Source organism: Lontra canadensis, unplaced genomic scaffold (assembly GCF_010015895.1).
Source record: "Lontra canadensis isolate GAN:19392208 unplaced genomic scaffold, GSC_riverotter_1.0 scaffold4, whole genome shotgun sequence".
Taxonomy (NCBI): Eukaryota; Metazoa; Chordata; class Mammalia; order Carnivora; family Mustelidae; genus Lontra; species Lontra canadensis.
The window spans coordinates 49,154,309-49,177,202 of NW_022630998.1; the positions used below are offsets into that span (position 1 = coordinate 49,154,309).

At 38.0% G+C, this 22,894-nt stretch overlaps 1 protein-coding gene across 8 annotated transcripts in view; it reads left to right on the forward strand.

Annotated features, from left to right (window-relative positions):
- Positions 1-22,894, forward strand: part of PDE4D (phosphodiesterase 4D) — a 1,277,424-nt gene that overhangs the window by 1,050,351 nt on the left and 204,179 nt on the right. For all 8 annotated transcript variants that reach the window (XM_032850069.1, XM_032850078.1, XM_032850089.1 and 5 more), the window contains 2 exons: positions 6,785-6,976; positions 22,081-22,117. In XM_032850069.1, the coding sequence (XP_032705960.1) occupies positions 6,785-6,976; positions 22,081-22,117 (229 nt within the window). The remainder of the gene's footprint in view (positions 1-6,784; positions 6,977-22,080; positions 22,118-22,894) is intronic.

The following is a 22,894-nucleotide window of genomic DNA, read 5'->3' on the forward strand; positions in this document are numbered from 1 at the left end:
TTATTGTCCTGTGTCACTTGGGAGTGTCATTGACAAGTCATAAACAAATGATGTGTATTTCCAGAGATCACTTGATATTTTTACTCATAAATAACCATACACCTTTCACCTTTGTGCCAAGCTTTTGTTTATAAAAAATTATCTGTGAAAACATAGGGTGAAATGTTCCTTTCTTAAATGCTAATCCTCAGCGCAAATAAAAGTGTGAGGCAAACTAGCAATGCATACCATCCTTTAACTGTATAATCCATCACAGTGGCCAAATACTATGTCCTGCCTGGGTGTCCTATTTAAATTTGAGGTGCGGTGTTTGATTGATTGGAAAAGAGGGCTTTTTGCTACAGACTCATTTCCATAGATAATCTGAGCTAAGTAAATATTAAAATGGGGAATTTTCAGAAGGGGGATTTCTTTACTCCAAAGAAGCTCTTTGACCTGTAGGGAGATCTCAAATGGGAAATACCTCTGGCATGAATTGGAAACAGGTTTCATAGTCTTTTGGTATTGATAATAATGGATAAAATATTTATCATAAAGAGAAAAAATATTTTAAACTGATTATCCAGCTCCGGTTACAGTGACATTAAGCTTGAAGATGAACCAACCCTGGCGGCCCCCCTCCCCACCCTCCCCCTGCCCCCTGCAAGTGGATTGGATTCCAATGTGGAGCCAACAGCATGGGCTGCAGTATACATGGGAGAGTCTGGCATAGGAAGAAAACAGTAATGTCTTTGTGATTCGAGGTCCCCCAAGTACACCAAGTGGCTGGAGGCCTAAGGTCTGAAGGACTGTTTCTGCTCATTATAGTCTCATTATATTTGGCTGGGACCCCACCCAGGTTGTTGGAACCTCATGCCCTCCACGGTTCCTAGCAGGAAATGGTGCTTTCTCCTCAGTGAGGAATATCTTGAGAAAAATCAGCCATCTCCACCGTCTCCCCAGATGTTATCACACTGGAATCATGGAGTTGGGTGGAGCTAAACCACAGCAGCTAAAGCTGGAAGAGGGATCTGGCTGCCGTGTTTCTCACCTCACTGCTTCCTTGTGTTTGATTCAGGTGGTTTGGCTGCCCCACCCTCCCGGTTCCCTTCCTCTCTCATCTCTTCCTTTAGGTTCTTCCCAAAGCAGTGTGTTCAGGCACAGAGAATGACCTAGAAGGAAAGTCCCCCTCAACGATAAAGGGCAATAACAATAAAAATGACAATAGCTGCTAAATACTGGGAAGGTCCTGCCACCAGGCAGTGTGCTATGCTTTCCAAACATTTTCTCTTCTAATCTCTTTCGCCGCCCTGGAGCTGGACACTAGAATTACCCTTATCAGAACTGGGGGCTTAGAGAGGTACAGTAACTTGACCAAAAGCATGCAACCAGAAAGTATGGCAGAACCAGGATTTGAAATTTAACCCACTTTTTCTATCTCCCAAGTGCATGTTTTAACAGGAACATTTTGTGTCTCTCCCTACCCCCAGCAAGGAGCAGGAAGATCTTTATCATCAACACACCAGTGTTCTTAATACACAGTGACAGAGGCAGCTCTCAGATGGGGGAGGGGACTTAATTAATGGGGACTTCCAGGGTTCCCACCAGCATACAGCTTTCAGCAGCTGCTAATTCTCTCTGGGTTCTTTCTGTGGGAGCTCTTCACAGATGCTTTGATAATAGGACATCTGTTGATAGGGGCTTCCTGCAGTTTCTCCCCTGGAGTCTTCATGTTTCTCAACCTCCTTCAGGCTCCATGAGGTGGAGCTGGAGATGCAAGGTCCTGAGGGTCAGGCTACATGAGGTGAGCTGCTTACCCAGCACAATAGCAGGACCATGGCTCAGATGAAAGCCCAAATCATGGCCAAGAAGAGAGGCAAAATGTCTCAACAGAAGCAGGGTTGAACATCAGGCCAAAAGATGGGAAATGACTCCAAGCAAATAATTGCAAGATCAGGAGACCCAAACTGTGGTAGCAGTGGAGGAAGCTGAAGGGAAGGTGGGTCAGGATAAGTCATTCCACCCACAGGGGACAGTGTGGAGAGATAGGGAACAGTTGGGTTGATTGGTTGGTTTGTCTGTTATCTGTTTGGTTTCTGTGTGGAATGGAGTCCACAGAAAAGGACGAGCCTGTGGAGGAAGTGGTCTGAGTAGTGCTAGTACACATGACCCTTAACAGTTCGATAGTGGGAGGGCCACCTGATCATCACTCTTCCTGCCCCTTCACGGGGTGCCATCCACAACTACATCGGTGTTTCTCCACACATGACTTCTGGGTGAAAGCCAGCTCCATTAGGGAATGTATGCATCCTTGAACTGCATGAAGGACAGCAAACATGTAGAATAATAGAGCATCTCACTTAGTTCCATTTGCTAAGACCTTCTGCAGACCCACCGACTGCCCTTATTCCAAATGAACTCTTGAGCTCTATAAAGAAGTCCATCAGATGGGTTACAGCAGACATTCTTTTACACCTTACTGTTGTCTTCATAACTGGAAAAATAGGAAAGGTGGCAAATTCCAAAATGTGGGGACTCATAAAGGCAGAGTCTCAGAATTAGGTTTGACATGCAAGATCTGTAAGTTAATGATACTTACATATGAATGATCCTTTCAAAGAGTTAACATTTGAAGTTCCATCGAGGGGAGGAAGCTAAAAGATATTCTTGTACTTTTCTAATGGTTAGTAGGTGGCTTTGCAGTAGAGACAGACACACAGTGATCATTCTCCCAGACTCTGGATTCAAGACAGCTTGAGTATAAAACCCACCTGTGAACTGCATAGCCTTGAACACATTATTTAATATGGAGCCACTACTCTGTGACTCAGATTATTCACTTGTCAAGTGGAAAATATAACGCCGACTTCAGAGGGTTATTGTGGGGATTCAATGAGATAATGTAAGGCACAGAGCACAAGATCTGGCTCATGGAAAGTGTTCCAGAAGTTTTACTGTCATTATTATCATGATGATTACTGTTACCACCATCATCATTATTACTCTCCCCAATTCTTCAATTACTTTCCCAAGGTTCTGCTAATCTTTTACTTGGACTCTATCTCTTTGGCCGTGAGTCACGAGAAGATTCGTTACATGAAAATGTTTGCCAAAGAGTGTGCTTAAGAAGTTCAGGGTTGGTTGGTCTCTTTGGTTCAGGTATCTAAGGTTAGGGTTAAACTTCACTGCCTTCTTGTTTTATTAATAACGACTTGACATGGACTGTTTATAAAGTTGTGTTTCAAAAATAAGTATTTTATGTGAACCCACCTATATTTTCAGCCTAAATTAACTCCCAGTTAATTTACTATTCACTGAGAGAAGCAGTACTGCCTTGATTTGTCCCAAACCTGACTTCCTCAAGGAAGCTCCTTAGTTCTAATTTTGAACAAAAGAGCATCTCAAGTTTTTTTGTTTTTGTTTTGTTTTAAATAAAAATAAATGATAAAACACCAGGGACCTTTTTTTTTTTTTTTTTTGTAATCATTCTCAATCTGTAAAGCTAATACTAATACTTACTAGTTAATATAATTGTACCAACCTTTGGTAATCACTTCCTACAGATTGTGAGGTTTTATTTTGGGTATAATCGTTATGGGGTTGTTTTCATGAGTATAAAAAATAGTTTTGGCCTTTATTTACAGTAGATGTTCCTTAAGGTGGTGGTCTCCATCTAGTGGACAAAATATTACATTACAGCCTACATAGAAAAAGAACAAAGCCCCTATAATATCCCATACCAAACATTTTATTGACTTATTAATAAATTTTTGGTTTTAATAAGTAGCACTGTTATGAAGACTATTAAATATTTTAAGATACTTAGCACTATTTTTTCCCAAAACTTACAGTGAAAAGTTTGAGAAGTTGCTTAACTTAATTGGAAAAATTGTAATAGTAAAAGAATTTACTGATTTGGGGGATGGTATTGGTATTATTCAGTTGAACTGAGAAAAACTAAACCAGGAGTCACTCCTGTATCTCTTATATTTCTACTTATGCATAGCAGTGAAATATATTTTACCTTTAAAACAGTAAAAGCATCTGAAGGGAAATAGACATAAACGTTTTCTTACACGTTCACATTAGGTCCTCCGCATACTGAAAAGCTGCAATGACTGTGTCCCCAGAGAAGAAATCTCCCTTTTTCTCTTCCTATTTAAAGGACTTTAGTGTCTTTCAGTTGAATACTAAATGCTTTCAAAAGCCCTCTTAAAATACTACTATTATATGAAAACTTCTTAGAAGTCTGGATTAAACCCAGCTTGGATTCATCTTATCACCTTTATTTTTGTATCTCAGTGTGCTCATTAGAGATGCTTAATAAGTGCTTATTTAGTTAAGCATATCCAAGAAGAGCTTGCCTGAGGTCCTGAATAAATCTCTCGTGATTGGAGATCCTTTCCCCCCTCTGGCCTTCCTCAAGAATGCCCAAAGTCCCACCTGCATGAAATTCCCTGTCCAGGGAAACAGATGTCCCCTGCTTGCATGTCACAGTTGCTAACATACATTTATGGTTTACTAATTATTCATTAGAGCTGGAAGAGCTTCAGGAACAGTAGATGATTAAATCTCGTTAGCTCAGTAACTTTGGCCAATTAACTTTTCTTTTTTTTTTTTTTTTAAAAGATTTTATTTATTTATTTGACAGAGAGATCACAAGCAGGCAGAGAGGCAGGCAGAGAGAGAGGAAGAAGCAGGCTCCCTGTTAAGCAGAGAGCCCGATGCGGGGCTCGATCCCAGGACCCTGGGATCATGACCTGAGCCGAAAGCAGAGGCTTTAACCCACTGAGCCACCCAGGCGCCCCACTTTTCTTTTTTTTTTTTTAACATTTTATTTATTTTTTTGTTTGAGAGAGAGAAAAACAGAGATAGTGAGAGAAGGCACAAGCAGGGAAGAGAAGGGAGAAGCAGGCTCCCCACTGAGTGTGGCACTCGATCCCAGGACCCTGCCCAAGGCCGACCCTTAACTGACTGAGCCACCCAGGTGTCCCCAGTTAACTTCTCTAGGAGCTGGTATCCTATCTATAAAACGAGTCTGTTCAACTCGAAAACTTCTCATTGTCTTTGGTGACCAAATAAATACATCTATAAAGTGGTGCAATCCTTCAAAAAATTTAAATTGGAAAATTTGTTTATGAATGGCCAAGTTAGAATATGAGTTTTTCTTTCTTTTTTTTTATTAGATGGATTAATTTGGAGTTAGAATATGAAGTTTTCTTTTCTTTTACTAGATGGATTAATTTGGAGTCAGTGTTTCTTATTTAGTATAGACTCACAGGTGATTTATGAAACATCAAACCTTTCACTTCTACATTGGCCTCCAATCTTGGAGTCATAATACTATTTAATAATAACTCCAATGGAGAAAATAAAAGAATGTTTTTAAATTAGTTACCAGTTTACATAACGTCTGTAATGGGAAAAACATTGATAACAACTAAACTTGAATTCATTTATTTATTTGTTCAACAAATTTTTAAACCACATACTTACTGGGCTATCTGAGCTTTTATAGCCCTCTCATAAGAGCACATGAGACTTAACATTAATACTGGTTGATATATGACTAGAAAAGCTCTTTGTAGAAAGTTTATCTCAATTATAAGGACTATGACATTAAGAACTGTGCATTTGTGATTTTGTCTTTTCCCACCTCTAAAGTCTGTATTGCTCAGCACAGTGTCTTCTAGTTATTCAGTAACCTACATGAACTGCTTAGTAAAGATTTCTGAGTTGCCATGTGAAGTGCTAAGAACACCCAGAGTCTCCATTCTCAGAGAACTCACAGTCTAGGAATAGAGACCAAGTGGTACACATTTTCAGTCCGTTGAAAATGCGAGCAGCGGGAAGTTGTCTTGGGAGCACAGAGAAAGGCATATCATAAGGGTGTGGGGCATCAGGGCAGCATTTCAGGTAGAGTCTTCAAAGATGAGCAACAATGAGGACATTTTTAGGTAGTGATGGCCTGATTGAGACAAGGAGGTGGTGGTTCATTAAGTGGAACAAAGTGGCAGATGGGAAAAGGTTGCAAGTTGAGGTTGGGAATATGGTTGTTACAACTGAAAATGGGTAGTTCAGACTCTGTCAGTCCACCCAAGAAATTCGGACTTTATCCTGAGGACAATAGTGAACTACTGAAGGGTTTTGAGCTGACAAAGATCATGGTCAGATTTAAACTTTAGGAAGACTCTCCACGAGGTACAGACTGGAAAATGGATTCAAGAGACTAACTTAAAGGCTCTATAATAATGTAGTAGGAGTTGATGAAATCCTGAACTTAATATATTGGATGTGAGGGTGGAGGGAAATGGATCCAGCAGAAATTCATGTTTGGATGGGTGTAGGTGGGATGGAAGAGAGCCCAGGTTTTGGGAAGTGATGATGTTAGGCGTATAATGGGAACTTGTTGAATTGAACCCAAATCATTACAGGATTACTATGTATTTGTTCTTTTCCTAAAAGAAATTTAGTAGAACTATTCTTAGTAGAATGGTTCTTTAGTAGAATATACTTAGTAGAACTATTTTTTGCACAACGGTTCCTTTTAATCTCCAGTTTAGAGAGACACAAAATAAACAAAAGTACCCTGATGAACAAAAGTACCCTAAACTTAAGGAAGACAAGAATATGAAGCCATGTGTCTTTTTTTTTAACTTTTGTGTGTTTTAATATTATCATGTCTTAATAGTGGATATCAGCTGTCAATGTTCCCACTTTGACTTCCTGAACTGAAATCTCCCTTTACTAAAATATCTGCAAGCAAGCATTCATAGCAATGTTATTCCTTCTCCTTCTTTTACAGTTTTGATGTGGACAATGGCACATCTGCGGGACGGAGTCCCTTGGATCCCATGACCAGCCCAGGATCCGGGCTAATTCTCCAAGCAAACTTTGTCCACAGTCAGCGTCGTGAGTCTTTTCTGTATCGATCTGATAGCGATTATGACCTGTCTCCGAAGTCAATGTCCCGGAACTCCTCCATTGCCAGTGATATGTAAGTATAATGATGAGCAAAAGGAAAACGGAACTTCTATAGAAAATCAGGCACACTTATCCGGTCATAAAACCAATGATATATTTTTTTTAACTGCATCATTTTTTATGTTTGAAAGAACAGTGAGTAAAATTACATAAGCTGAAGATAAATGGTAGATTTAACTTGAGTACCTTGTCCCTCTCGAAAAGAAACATTTATTTTCCCAGAGAAGACATTATCTGAGAAAAGTGAGAATTAAATGTTTAATAGAAACATTTATACTTAAAATATTAGCTTATATTCAGGACCTGAATTGTAGCTACCTAGCCACATGAACATTTTCTGATATTTCAAAATGCTTCAAACTCCGTTTGAAAACCTTATGATAATAGACTGAATAGCAGTTTGAATATATCTCAGTGGTGTACGGTATAGATGTTTGCACGGGTTTGCCATATCACTTGAGAGAGATTGGGAGGGTTTTGCTAAAATTTAACCATTTTTGGAATATTAATCACTAGAGGCAAGCATGGAAACATTGGGCAGATTTGAATGTCATTTAAGACATGGCACAGCTTGGAGAATAATTAAAACTGATAAGCAAGTTTGCAGATCCTATACCATTATTAACTCATTTTCTCAGAACACTCCATTTTTGTGTTTACTGTAGTGTTCATTAGTTTTCTGATTTCTGGAGCCTCCTAAATAGGAACGTACTCTTACTCAGTAGCTATGCTATTATTTGTAACTCTGCCCCTGTATAGTCTCTGTCTCCACTTTCCTCCTCTTGCATCTGGACGTTTGTTCAATAACACCATCTTTCATGACACCATCTCAAAAACTCAGTACAAGTTGCAATTCATCATAAGGAATTAGATGGTCTGGGGTCCCTGAGGGTCCAGTGTTATTCTTGGTTTGCCAACAGATGATCAACATATGCCCGATAGGTATAAATGAGGCTCTAGAAATGAAATTGTATTTTACCCATTTCTCACAAGCCTTGGTTCTGGTTGTCATTTTATTAATAGCTGTAAGATGATGATAGTATATTTTTTTCAAGAATGAACAACTAAACTGCAGGCATTTTCATTCAAATACTGAGTTACTAAACTCCAATTTTGTAGCTATCTCTGTTTGAGGCCCTGCAGGAGATACAAGAAAACTACAAGACAGGGTTCTTCATCTCAGTTAACTAGTCATCTCATGGAATGACAGGTCTCAGTTCTAGTCATTCTGGGAAAGACGACATGTAATCCCTAATGTGTGTCCCTGTGAGCTACAGGTACAATTGTCTCAGCACCTGCCTTTCATGAATCACAGATCTAGACCGTCTTTCCAAAAATGTTCAATCTACTTTTGCTTTTCTCTGCCTTTTTGACAATGAAACTTCTTCAGTCAGTGCTGGGTCTCCCCATCTTCCTGCCTCTATCCCACAGACTACATCTGTTGTCTCTGGTTCCTTACCATGTTGTATTGCCTTGATATTCTGAAATCTATCTTCCATTCCTATTCACCTCAGAAGATCCATTAATTTAAGTAATATTTCTCAGTCACCCATTGGGTAGAAGGAATGGTGCTTGTCATTAGAGGAAATACAAGGTACATCTCATTTCCTGCCCTTCATCGCTGTGTAGTCTCTCTTCCTTCCTGCTCACAAACCTCCCGTTCACCAGCATCTTTTGTTACCCTGCAACGTATTTCCCCAAAGTATAGTCCCTTACCTCTAGTCTGTGCTTTGGAAAACTCTTCTCTATATGGGTTCAACTATCAGCTTTCACCAGATGACATACTGTTCAGTATCTCTAGTCCTACAACCTGAGTTGAGCTCCAGATCTGTAGCACTTAAATGCTTTCTGGGAATTTATATTTTCTAGTCAACTATTATTCTCATTATTAGTATATATCCATCATTAACTCAGTGTATAATGTGGACAATTGTGTCCATTCTTCTTAACCCCAAAACAACTTTCTTTTCCCAATGGCCCTGTCCTATGTTATTTTTGTCCCGTATTCTCACCTTTGAAATTTGAGATACTCATTTACTCATTCACACAAAATGTAAACTTAGTGAGCAAATATGTTATATTCAAAGCTGCGAATCTGCAGATAGTACAAGGGCTGACGTTTTAGACCATTATACTAAAAAATGGTGAGCACCGTCCTTGAGGCACATTCAAAATTATGGGAGCGGAGAGAGGAGAAGGACAGTTTGCCAGGCAGGGAAAAGCAACTAAGAGGGGCAACATTTGCATAATGTGAGGCCTAGAAAATCATGGCTCACTTAAATAGTGACAGTCTGGTTGATGTCAATAGCGAAATGTGGCAGGATAGAAAGAAGATTTGAATACAGTCTATGGGACCCAAGAGTCTCAGAGGTTTTTAGCAGGGATTTGTCATGCTCATATTCTTATTTTTGTTGCTTCTAATTATCCTGTTGTTAAATGATTATCGAGAGTGAAGGGCCTATAGGCAAGTAGATCATTTTGAAATTTGTAGAAAAAAAGTTGGCTAAACATAATACAGGCCCGGGTGAAGGAAATGGAGGTGGGATGAAGTTGGTCTACTGGCAGGGGGCTTAGAAAATAGCGTGTGCTTATGTGTGTGTGGAGGGGGGGGTTGTGGGGGGAGGGACAGACAGCCAAGGGGTAGGAGAATCAAAAAGAATGCTGAAGTTTTCACCCTGAACATGTAAGTGAGTGGTGACATTGACATGAGGAATACAGGATAGAGAGTGGACAACATGATGGCAGATAAAGGGTAATGAATTTGGGTTTTACATGATGAGGATAGAACTCTATGGAAAATGAGACTACAGTTAAAGGATAAGAACAGAGAGCAGAAATGACTGTCCAGAGGATGAGGAGAAATTAGAAGAACCAGTTACCTTCTGTAATTGCTAGGTTTGGGTTGACAGCCAAGTGAAGATAATAGAACTAGAAGCCCACTGGGTTGAAGGGTGAATTCAAAGCAGAGATACCAGCAGATGCAAGCTTCTTTTTCAAAGTTGACAAGTAAAAGGGGGAGAGAGGATTAATGCTGCTTCAGGGAGAATTAAGTTCAAGGAAAAATTTCTTTGAATTCAGGACACATGAACTAAGGCAAGGAAGGGACATTAAATACGGCACTGTAGCTGCTGACAAGAATAGACATCATGAGCTCAAGTAAAGGGGTTAATTTCAGGAAAGTCCTAGTCAAGTGATGTCATCTATTTTCTAATCTTTTAGTAAATTGATTCTTGGATACCAATGTATAGATTATTTCTCTTAGACCTTCTACTAAAGATTAAATATTTCATGCATTTTATGAAAAGTCTATATTTCATATTTAATTGGTATTTTCTTTCCAAAGCAAACTTACAAGGGTGAGCTCATTTTTTCCCTATACCTATTCAAGAATTTATCTGATTGGATTCATATAAGAATGACAAATTTAATCAGGCCTTGATACAACTCTATAAATTTTTGAAAATAGTGTCTTGACATGTTCAGCTTTCTCATTCCCCCTGGATATTTACATTGGATCAATAAGATTATAGGTTCCTGGAAAGCATACTTTCTGCCAGGAAGATCAAGTTTCTCCTAGAAGCAAGGTGAATAGAAAAAATAATTGTCATGTTAGTCTTTAATCTGATAGTACACATACCTTCTACACATAAAGGATTATGCCTTCTCTTCATTTGACTCCACACATGGCCACATGTAAACCTCTATTTTCTTATCTCACCTAGTTATTCAGGAAGATTATTCAGTGTCAGTGATTCAACTGTCCTTTACAAGGAATGACATCATCATATATCTTAATCACTTTTGATGATTTTATATTTATTGTTCCAGTTAACGTTTCCATTGAGAATACCCCTTAGAAACCTCAAGTACAAACAGTAGCAGTGAAGGTCAGTGATTATCTATGTGAATAAAATGTTTTGGAGAACTTTTAAATGCTCTTTAAGTTGAAATACAATTGTTTAATTTATTGAGAAAGTGAGATGGAAAATCATTGTTTCTTAATAGACAGGATGTCATCATCCTCTCTATAAATAGATACTAGTTAAACAGTGGAGACGTCAGGAGAAAATAAGACTAATGATGGGCATAATAACCATCATTGGCTGTGTATGTCACCCTTCATTTGGCAAGTATTTCCACATTTGGATTCTGATACTTTGATATTTTTCATAGTCCTATGGATAGGAACTTCGTTCTGTTTTATAAATAAGAGATCCAAGGTCCTTAGAGTTTAAACTTTTTTTTTTTAAGATTTTATTTATTTATTTGATAGACAGAGATCACAAGTAGGCAGAGAGTCAGGCAGAGAGAGAGGGGGAAGCAGGCTCCCTGCGGAGCAGAGAGCCCCATGCGGGGCTCCGTCCCAGGACCTTGGGAATCATGACCTGAGCCGAAGGCAGAGGCTTTAACCTACTGAGCCACCCAGGCGCCCCACTTAGTGTGTTTTTAAATGAGAGTGTCATGCTTTTCCTCATTCAGCAAATATTGACAGTGCCCACTCCATGCCAGGGTACTGTCTGAAGAAGCTATGGGCCCGTCAAAATGAGAAAACTTTTGTTAGTATCATGCATTTCTGTCATTTTTTTTTGTAAGTTCTAAATAGAAAAGGAGACTCACCCAGTCAATATGAAGATTCCTATGTGTATATACCCCTGTTTTCACTACCATATCAGTGACTTTAAGTATTTATTTTGCTTGTCAGTCTTAGTTCCTTGGTGAATTGTTCTCAATGTCTTCTGTACCATTGTCTGAACCTTATAAGAAAAAGTAAATGTTTATGGGATGTGTTTCTTGAAATAAGATGTACTAAGGGGTATGCGTAACTCATTCTCACTAAACCCATGCAGTATGAGACATTCAAAGATATACTATTACAAAAACAGACAAAGAAAGCCTTCAACCAGACCCATGTTTTTTTTCTTCAGAAAAACCAAATAAAGGATATCGAACACTGGGCTTTTCTATCCGATTCCTGGCACTTCATTGTGTAGCTCAGGTGAGATTTGCTAAAGAAATAGTGCAGTTATTCCACCTGTCTGTTGCAGTTTCTCTCTGGTTTTGTGTCAGCTTTCCATTAATTGTCTTGGGATTTCAGGGGTTTTCTTAACCTTGGTGCAGAAAAACATGTTGTCATTGATTAGTGGATAGTTCTGTCTAGACATCTGTAAGATGTCAGTTTCTACAACTTCTCACTGGAAGCAGGCAAGTGAAAGCAGAAGAGAGAGTAGCTGTGTGCACTCTGGCAAGTGTGGGAGTTGCCCTGCGACAGAGAATCACTGAAGCAATTCAGTCGATGAGGTTGTCTTCTTGTAAATGGTTATGAATGGTCCCCAAACCAAGACCTTTCAGCTCATTGTTTCACTTCCAGGGAGAACAAGGCTATACGCAGATCTTGTGTTTCCCTGTCTCAATGTCCAGTCCTTCTTTGCAACTTAGACAACTTCAAGCTGAATTTGTTCTCTGCACCAGGGATGGTTGTGTTTGTTTGGCTGGTTATTTTTTCTCTGTTTGATTTTTGTTTTTTGTTTTGTTTTGCCAAAAAAGTCGTAAAACAAGTATTACAATTTATGTGTTATTTATAGGTCCCTATGGCAACTTTTTTAAGTGCAGCAGAACAAAACTGTCATCCAATCATTATTATTTTCAATTATGAATACATTTCTACAGAAGCTAAACAGAAGGCAGCTGACAAAAAGAAATATTTCACATTAAATCATAGAGTTAATTGCATGTGTTGACACACACGTCTTTTTGTATGTAATCTTTATGTTTAATACACTGAGATTCTATTCATTTATTCCACCTACTATAGAGATGAGGTAAAATTTCTAACATGTGTCACTATTCCTTGGGGTCTCTTTTGTTTGTTTTGCATTGTTGACAGGTAGCCCATCATGTACTGTTTATCAAGGAAAGGGATTCGTCGTTCACCAGGCAGATAGCCTGTCTAAAATCCAATTCCTCAAACACAGGAGCAAAGTGACAAAACACTGTTTCAAAGATTCCAGAACAAACCTTGTATTCATCAGTTCAAGTTTTATTTCATGAGGTCTACCATGTTCCTTCCTTTGTGGCTAGATTTCAGTAAATTCTTTGTGGAGTAGAGTATATACCATTAGTTCTTGACAAGTAATGGTACATGCTTAAAAGAATACAGAGTAAGAATATGTTCTTCAAATTGTCTGGCATCCATAGAGGCTTTATAGTGATGGAGAATTCTCCCAGGAAATGTAATGCTTGGTCCTCGAAACGATCATACTAGGAAAAGTAATGAAACTATCATAAGCTCAATTTTATTTTATTTTTTTAAAGATTTTATTTATTTATTTGACAGACAGAGATCACAAGTAGGCAGAGAGGCAGGCAGAGAGAGAGGAAGAGAAGCAGGCTCCCCACTGAGCAGAGAGCCCGATGTGGGGCTCGATCCCAGGACCCTGGAATCATGACCCTAGCCGAACCCACTGAGCCACCCAGGTGCCCCCATAAGCTCAATTTTAGAAATCATAAAATTCTGCTCAAAAATATTGTGCCTTGCATGTGATTGAAGACATGCTTGCACACACACGCACACCCCATGAATTAGAATTCAGGTATCTTGACCCTGAACATAATGATTTTGATCAACGATTTGGCATTTGCCGGCAGATCCAACAGCCTTTTGATGAGAATGTAATAAATAAGTAAAACAATTAAGCTGAAATCTCTATTTATCCTTATGCGATGGAGAATCTTGATGGGCTTCTGGGCAAATCTTTTAACTTAGAGCCTTTGCCAAGCAATCAGGAATTTTTGTTATGTTAATACATCATTCTTTTGCCTCCACACTTCGAGTAGATACATTTTTTTTTCAGTTATGTCAAAGATTGTCTTCCCCCAGAAGACTTGCAACTGAAGTTCTCTAAAGATTACTCAAGAGTTGCAGTGGTTAACTTGATAGCCATTAGCCACATGTGACCTTCACATAATTTGAATTAACTAAAATTAAATAAAAGCAAAATTCAGTTTCCTAGTCGCACTAGGCACATTTCAAGTCCTAAGTAACCACATGTGACTAGTGGATACTGGTTTGGACAGCAGCATGGATAGAGAATATTTAATATTTCCATCTTCGCTGAAATTTCTCTGGATAGTTCCTGTTTCCGAGTCTGGGACTTGTGCTACTATGAGGCTGCTGACTAGTTTGAATTCATTAAGCATGCAGAAAGCAACACAGTGTGGTAGAAACGAAATACTTATTTTAAAAGCCTGCATTTAAATCCAGCTACACTACATGTTGCCTTGCCTGGGGATTTCATGACCCAGTAAGATTTCCAAAAACTACCCAGGAGACTGACCAGGGGTTACAGAGCACATACTTTGCCACGTAAAGGACATTAATAAGAAAATCCTTGTCAATATGCACAATCACTTTATTTTTAAAGGGCATTTTCATTTCAATAAAAAAGAAAGGGCATGATCTCAGAATGAAGGAGAGTTTTTCAAAAGCAATCTGTTTACCTTGTTTGAAACCTCACCCCATGGTCCATGTTTGTTTTTATTTTGACAAGTTCTGTTGGGCGAGCACCAGCTCTCGGCTTGGCATTTGGAAACCATTGAACTGTACCACCTGCCAAGAGCATGACTGCAACTGACTTACTTAGGTTCCCTGAGCCTTGTTCCTTATCTTAGAATGGGAATATGAGCATCCTTTTAATGCACAGTCATCAGAATTAAATACTTTGTGCCAGTAGGACACAGTGTCTGGCACATAGTAGGCATGCATAAAATGGTACTGCTCTCACTCTTCTCTGTTTGATCATGCCCTTCTTCTTAATCTCCCAAATCCTTTTACCACATGAAGATCTTAAAAATTGTTGCATTAGCTCCCCATAAATCTTTCTTCCTAAAACCCATCCTGGAGAAAAAAACAAGAGGGCAGGGTCATTGACCTTAAGAATGATGAATGAGATACATTTCTGTGAAAGAAGAACCTGTTCCTAGAACACAAAGTGAAGGTACTTGTGAAAGCTTGCTGAGTCCTCAGCCCTCCCTTCACTTCTCCCCCTCCACAAAGTCCTCACTCAAAGCGATGGAGGTAATTTGTTACATCCACACCCCTGGGAGAATCCCTCCATTGTAGTGGCTTTTATTAAACAAAATAATTAATATGTTTAGTGACTGTATCTATACATACTTTTTAACTTACTAAATTTGGAAAAGGTTTTGATACATAATTTTAAAAAGAGATTGTCTTTTTTTTGGTACCATCATCTAACTAGCAAATTTGAGGGGATTGATTGATATCATGTACCTCCTCTAATGATGCCTAAATTTTTGTTTTATGACAAATGAAGAGATAACACTTCAGACTAGAGAATTTTTACTCAGGCTGCATTAACTCCACTTCCATTTATCATCAGTGCATGTGAGAAAAGCACATGTGGGTAAAATATTGAGGAGTTTTAAGAATTTGGGGGGTCAAGTACCAGTCTTGGCTGTAATTCTTAAAACGAATAAGAAGTTAGCAAATGGTTTAAATTTCAGAAGACTAAGTAACTTCTAAGGTCACATCCATTTCTAAAGTTATAGGTATATATAACATATTAGTTTTAGGAATTTATTATTTAGAGCAGTTTCAATTTCACAGCAAAATTAAGAGGAAGGCACAGAAATTTCCTATATATGTCCTACCGTACTCCAGAATGCAGGGTCTGTATGGACACATTAGACAATGTTTTAATCATTATGATATAGTCCTTAAAATGTAATGTTTGCTAGACAGTGTTTTAGTGTAAAGAGTTTTTTTCCATTGAGTCATACAGGAAAATAATAAAGTAAATTCTCTTTATGCTAATGAGGATGGTGGTGGGTTTTCTTTCTCACAATACCTTTTTTCCCTCTTATTTGAAGTACAGAGGTAGAAAACCAACATACTTATGTCAAGGGAAAGAGACCCCAGAAAATTTCCCTAAGGATTACACACGCACATGTGATGTATGTGCGCGCGCGCACACACACACACACACACACATTTACGTATGTTTATATATATAAATGTATAGGAACATAAATGCCATCTTCAGAGGACTTCGTTACATACAGCATGCATACAGTCTTGCTACACTCTGCATATGGACATGTGGTTTTCAACTATCAACCAGAACTATCACCTGGTTAGAAACCAAAGATTATTTCATTTCATTGCATTTATTATTTTATTTTTGGGTGGAAGGACATGCAAATCAGTAGGTAGGTGAAGCTTGTTATGTTTTGTAAGTCATTGGTATTTATGGTGGTTTTGTTTGGTTGGTTGGTTTTTAAATTTTTTTTATTTTTTGCACTTTTATGTAATTTCTGTTTGTTATCTTTATCAGACATATCACCTTCATGAAATGGAAAATGTACTAGAGGTTAGGCATTGTTTCAAATTTGCTTTTGGCAGTAATATATTACAGGTAGAGATTTGCAGTATTTAAGTACAGACCCACCAAAGTCGTGCTGCTCAAATTTGAATCCTGGCCTTATCACTCCATAGGCATGCAACTTTTTGTCTTTGTGTTTTCCTTTCCTCACTTACAAAAAGACTTTAATAAGAGATACTCAATGTAAAGTGCTTCGCACAATGCCTGGCACACAGTAATCAATAAATGTTATCATTTTTGTTTTATAATCATTATCATTCCTTGTGATTGTTACCATTATTATTTACAATTTTGTTGGATATTTGTACTCTGATTTTTTAAAATAAAGCCCAGTTTAAGAAAGTAAAAAAAAAAAAATAATAATGGTAACATATTACAAGGCCTCCAGTGCTAAAACTAGTAAGACACTGAGTTATTCTACAGGGCATCAGTGAAAAAGAACAATTTATTACTCAAATATATTATGAAATTACAATGCAAGGGCAAAGAAGGGGTTAAAAGAAATAAGACTATTTCCTCCGTAAACTTAGGAACTCAGATGGCCTCATTTGAACTGTTTATTTTTTTAAGATTTATTTATTATAGAGAGAGGGGGCAGGATGGAGCAGAGGGAGAGAGAGAATCCCAAGCAGACTCACCAGTGATCTCAGAGCCCAGCTCTGGGCTTAATCCCAAGACTGTGTGACCATGACCTAAGCCAAAATCAAGAGTCCACTGATCAACTGACTAGGTCACCCAGGTTCCCTTTATCTGTATTTATATTAGCTTATTTGTTAAAATTGAGGAAAGAGCTGTAAGTTTTTGTGGTTTTTTTTTTTTTTTTCATTTTTGTGCTGGTATGGAATATAAATACAAAGGTGCTATTCAATTAGGGTAAACATTCCAACTTGATGACTGATAATTATAGTTAGCATTATCAAAATACCATAAAATTATGTATACAAATATATATAAACGTGGCTTGAAATTTGACACTGAAAAAATTCTAATTGGAAGATACTACCTTATACAATATTGAACAGCTTTAATTTTACCTTTATACTAATTTACATTATTTTGGGTTCTCAGTAAAATGTTGAGCATTCCTGCCAAAATGCAAGTTTTAGTAGTTGTGACTTTTGACCACAGGACCAAGTTTTGTGGTAATGGACTACCTGAATTCTATATGGCAGTAGCTTCAGAGAGGAAAATCAGATTCAGGTCTGGCAGAGGTTGGTTTTGTTACAAAGGAACTTCATTCTTTGGGGTTCCATAAATTGGGTACTACTTACCTTTTTTTTAATTTGGCTTAGAGTGGAGCCAGTTCTAAATTAAAAGGCCAAGTGATACAGAGGAGCAATATCATCAGGTGAATCTGATACAAATGAAGCACATTTTTTTTTCATTTTTTTTTTGTTTGTTTGTTTTAGTGGTATGATGTCTACTGGGAGTTTACCAAAATCATGATGTCTTCTTCATAAGTAATTTTAAAGGGATCATTATATTCTTTTTTTTTTTTAAAGATTTTATTTATTTGGGGTGCCTGGGTGGCTCAGTGGGTTAAAGCCTCTGCCTTCGGCTCAGGTCATGATCCCAGGGTCCTGGTATTGAGCCCCACATCGGGCTCTCTGCTCAGCAGGGACCCTGCTTCCCCCTCTCTCTCTGCCTGCCTCTCTGCCCACTTGTGATCTCTGTCTGTTGAATAAATAAATAAACTCTTTAAAAAAAACCCAAAAAACAAAAAAAAATGATATCTATGGAAAAATATAATTTAGTTTCACAAAATGTACTTGGGAACTATATTTTCTATAATACCTTTATTGTCTGAAATCATAGTTTTGTGATTTTAATTTAAAAGGGTAACAACATAAAATATTCAACATCTCTATGAATCTGTACTCAGTGAACCCAATTCTTCATGTACTATTTTAATACTTAGCTTTATCTTATGAATTTTTTTATCAGAATAAACACATTTTTCTTCAGTGAGTTGTTCTTAAAGGAATGAAGAACTGAAATGAGTTTGAGTATTCATACATTATTTAAAATTGTTTTAATTTTAAAATAGAATCAGCACTTAGATTTTAAGAAATTGGATTGATATCTACTTGGAAAATTTAGAGATTATTAAAAATAGACTGGAATCATTAAAAGTGTTTTAAAAGTATGAAGGCTTATACAGTTTTTCAGGACTCAATATGTTTAATGTTAAAAGCAAGATATAAAATGCAATATACAGTATGATTCTAATTGTGTAAGAAATCCTGCTTTCCATAAAAATCATATCTAACACATATGTGCTTACATGCATCCGGAAGAAAAATGTTATTGACAGTTATTTTTGAGTAGTTCTGCAAGGATTTTTTTTTTTTGTATTTTCCAAAGTTTCTTCAGTTAATATGTGATTTACATGCAAAATATACATATTAGTTTTTTAAAAGGTCAAGTATAGAAATCTGTTTCCATATTTGTTTGTGTATTTTATATGTCTGTACTTCCGTGAATATGGGAGTAGAGGGGTGAGTAGATGCATTCCTCCTGTGGCTAATTCTTGGGGGTTGTCAGATAGCCTAGGTGTTCAGAAACATTTTTATGTACACTCTAGAAATGAGAACATACTTGTTTCTCTACCATTCCAGAAGAGGTGGATCAAGGGTGAGTTGGGGAATGGGAGATGGTTTTGAGTCAAAGGGAAGAAAGACAACCAGGATTTCAGAACACCCAGTCATCTGTAAGTTTATCCGATCCCTAATCCTCTCTGACAAACTCCAGGGGAGAATTTCTTTCTAGCTTTAGAGCCAGACCGAGTGAAGCACGGAAGACCTGCAAGTCTGCATGAGATTCAGTTCAGAAAGTAAGCCTTCAGCTTTGCGTCAGACGTGCTTTTTCATCCGACTGCTTGTCCTGCTGGCTGTCACTGCCGGGCAGAGTCTTCGGTGGCAGTCGGGACTTCATGGCCCTTAGTGCTTTTGTATCAGAGGATTAGGGGGTCTTTGGTTAATAAAGTAAAACTTTCTTCTGAATAACGTCATCTGCTTTTCCTTCTACTTTGACCATCATGAAGTGTGGAGAGGTGGCGGCCTTGCGTGCTTCAACACAATTTTGAAATGAGCTAGTTTACTGCTGCTACTGTTGGTTGGATTTGTTTTGTTAGATGACAAGGGGCTTTGCCACAATTAAGGACTCGAATAGTTTCCGGATCCCAGTGAAATCTCTGTGAGGGTTTGCTTTTGGGTTTTTTCCTTCAGCTTTTTGCTAATGTTTCTGGCTTCTTATTGTAGGAAGAATGAGGGCTGAAAATAAAGTAGTAAGTGATACAGAAGTAGGGGAAGGATGGCCAAAGGCCCAGAAAGTAGTTCTTGACTCTCACTGTCATTACTTTTTTGGGGGAAAAATTCAACAGTGCACACTGAGCAAGTTCTTGGGAGAGGGGACAGCCAGCCCTCCCTACCTAGACTGGGAGATTCTGTTTCAATCTGTGGTAGCCAGGGTGGGCTATTGAGAACCTCCTTCCTCATCATGAGACTGGAGTGTGTACACTGACTGCTGTGACTGTTACCTGGGTACAAATGACCTCATTGCCCACATGCATGCATGCATACATACTACACACACACACACACACACACACACACACATGCATGCACGTGCGCACACATATACACATGCATACATACATACAATGTCCAAAATGGAGCCTCTTTTCTGATCTCACCCCTCATCCCGTATGACTCCCTTCCCACCTGTCCCTATGAATATACCAATCCCCCTCCAAAAGCTATTTTCTTTCCTTAAAGCAGTTCCTTTTCCTTTTTTGTTAAAGTTTATTGTTGCTATATTTGTTTGATTTTTACATAAATGAGAGATAATACTATATAATCCTCTCCATATATACATATATATGTATATATACGACATATGTATATACGACAAACGACAAATATATACATATATATGTCGTTTGTCGTATATACATATATACGACACATATATACATATATGTATATATTTGTCATATATTCAAAGATTACTTAAGCATTATATCATTTTGAAAAGAGGATAGGATATAACTTGCCCTCAATTGAGGACATATGCCCATTGGAAGAGTAGAAATAATTTTACTGTTACTGAAATGAGACAGTCGAGATATTTGGCAAAAACAATTTCTGAGGAATGAAGTATCTCCATGATTAAAAGTATAATGGTCTTTCTTTCTGCTTTGACAGGGAAGGGAAGCAAGACTGGTAAATCATCCTAAATATTTTATGTTCTAAATATATCTTTTACAGAATTTAGGAGTAAAATACAATCAAAGAAAGAATTCATGTTTTAATAAGCATTCACACCCTTTTTAGTTTAGAGTAATCCAATGTAATTCATGTAAAAAATGAAACTTATTTCTAGGGATCAGTTTCAGCTTAGCAGTGTGCCTTGGTCAGCATAACTTAATTCTTAGAAAATAAACTTTGTAAGCAGGCAATTATAAAGAATGAAGTGGAAGAAAAGACTGTCCCTTGGGAAAACATCTAGATTTCATATTACTTTAATTTTGACCATCTGAATAATCTACAGAAAAATCAGTTACCATACCACTCCCCCAAATGTAATCCTGGAGCGAAGGAGTGCAAAATAGCACGTTTCCTTTAAAGTGTGCTCCGACATTTCCTGCTTTTTATTTTCCCACACTTTGAATTTCAAAATCTCTGTGTAATTTGATGATGGCCGTAACGAATGGTCTAATCATTGGTAACGATCCTGTACTGACATCACCCATATGCTGCTTGTGCTAAAACATATTTCATGGGTGGTATTTGAGATCGTTCAGTCCTTTCCAGAATTGTTCATGACCGAGTGCACAGTTCAGTTGCAATGCTCTCAGTCATGTCAGGAAGCTTTCTGTGTAGAGTAATTACATTCATTTTTGATGAAAGAGCTTCAGCTAGCCAGATCACAAAATATCCCATGGAAATTTTGGAAATGTTTCTCACGAGTCACCCATGCTAAGAAATACCACGAAAGAACTCTGGGCCCCAGTTCCTCACTTTCCCCCAAGTAGAATGTTGCACAACCTTCCTTGCCTTTCCTGGTTTCTCTGAGACACGTCATGCTGACACCTTGCTCCTGTATCCCAGTCTTGGTGTGGCCAACGTTGCTGCAGCAACAGCACACACCGGGTAACATTGCCCTATTAGCTACAGCAGCGGGACGTGAGTCAGTTGAAAAGTTTTGCCGGGTTTTTATTAGTGTATGATGCAGTCCCGTGTCCTCTGCAGTTGCTAGCCTGTCCAAACTCAAACACCGTGATGCGGAACACTCGATGCTCATCACCTTCAAATGTTAGATGGTCCAGGGCCCTCTCACTGAGGCCCCTGCAGTTGCTAGCTCCTTCCACAGCATCTCTTACTAATGCCTACAATAAGAAGTCACGAGTAAAACTCAGGACATGCAGCTGGGACTCTGTTTCTACTGTTGTATATCCTGTGCACGTAATAAGTAACAGTAACCTTACTTGATGATCAAGGAGCCCCTTTTCGCCCAGGCAGATGGACAATGGTTAACATCCCCGAAGACAGTTTTTCAACCCACTGGCTGGGAATAACATGTATTGAAGAATAAGGATGGAATTACTGTAATTCTCTATGGAAATTTATGATAGTACAATTTATTATTTAGTACTGATCAAAAGTAGTCACAGAGTTATCATAATTTCTAACATGAGATTTGGTTTGTTTTTCAGACATGGAGATGACTTGATTGTGACTCCATTTGCTCAGGTAAGCACGGTTTGGTGAATGGGCAGGTTTCTCACAGATGTGGAAATTTAATTTAGGGGATTAGTTCTGGTTTTTAATTTCATTTTAAGTCAGATGCAAATGCAAATAAAAATTCTGTGGTTCATTTAAGTAATTCAAAGGCAATGCTAGAGAATGTGACCTTAACCATATTGGGCTGTTTCCTATAAACCCATAGACCCAAAGAATGTCTTTGCTTCAGATTACAAATTACCTAAGTGATAAATTTAAATGTGACCATATTTCCTTAACTAATATAAACACTGGAAGCAGAGAGCTATATTGTGGGTTAAATTACATTTAGTATAATTAAATACATGATCAGGGCTTGAAATTTAATATTTTAGTTCACCTTGATGCTTTATTTACTCCTTTTTTACGTGTCATTTGTACAGATTTAAATTTATCTTAATTTGTTCCTTTTAGGCTTACAAATCATGAAAATACCTTAACCACATAACATAAGTTCTAGAAGGTGATAAAACAATCTAAAGCATTTAGAGTATGTGTAAAATAGTTGATAGGCAGATAGTCTTTGTATAGGCCAGTGCTTTGGCACGCTAGCTGCACATAAGAATCACCTAGAAGGCTGTTATCCCAGGCCATATCCCTGATCAATGGAATTCAAACATTTGGGGGTTGGATCCAAGCACCTGTACTTTTTAAAGGACCAGTATTTTTCCAGGAAAAGTTGAGAGACATTGGTATAGGTAGATGGGAACAGGACGGGATATTACTGATTTAACTGGGGTATAATAC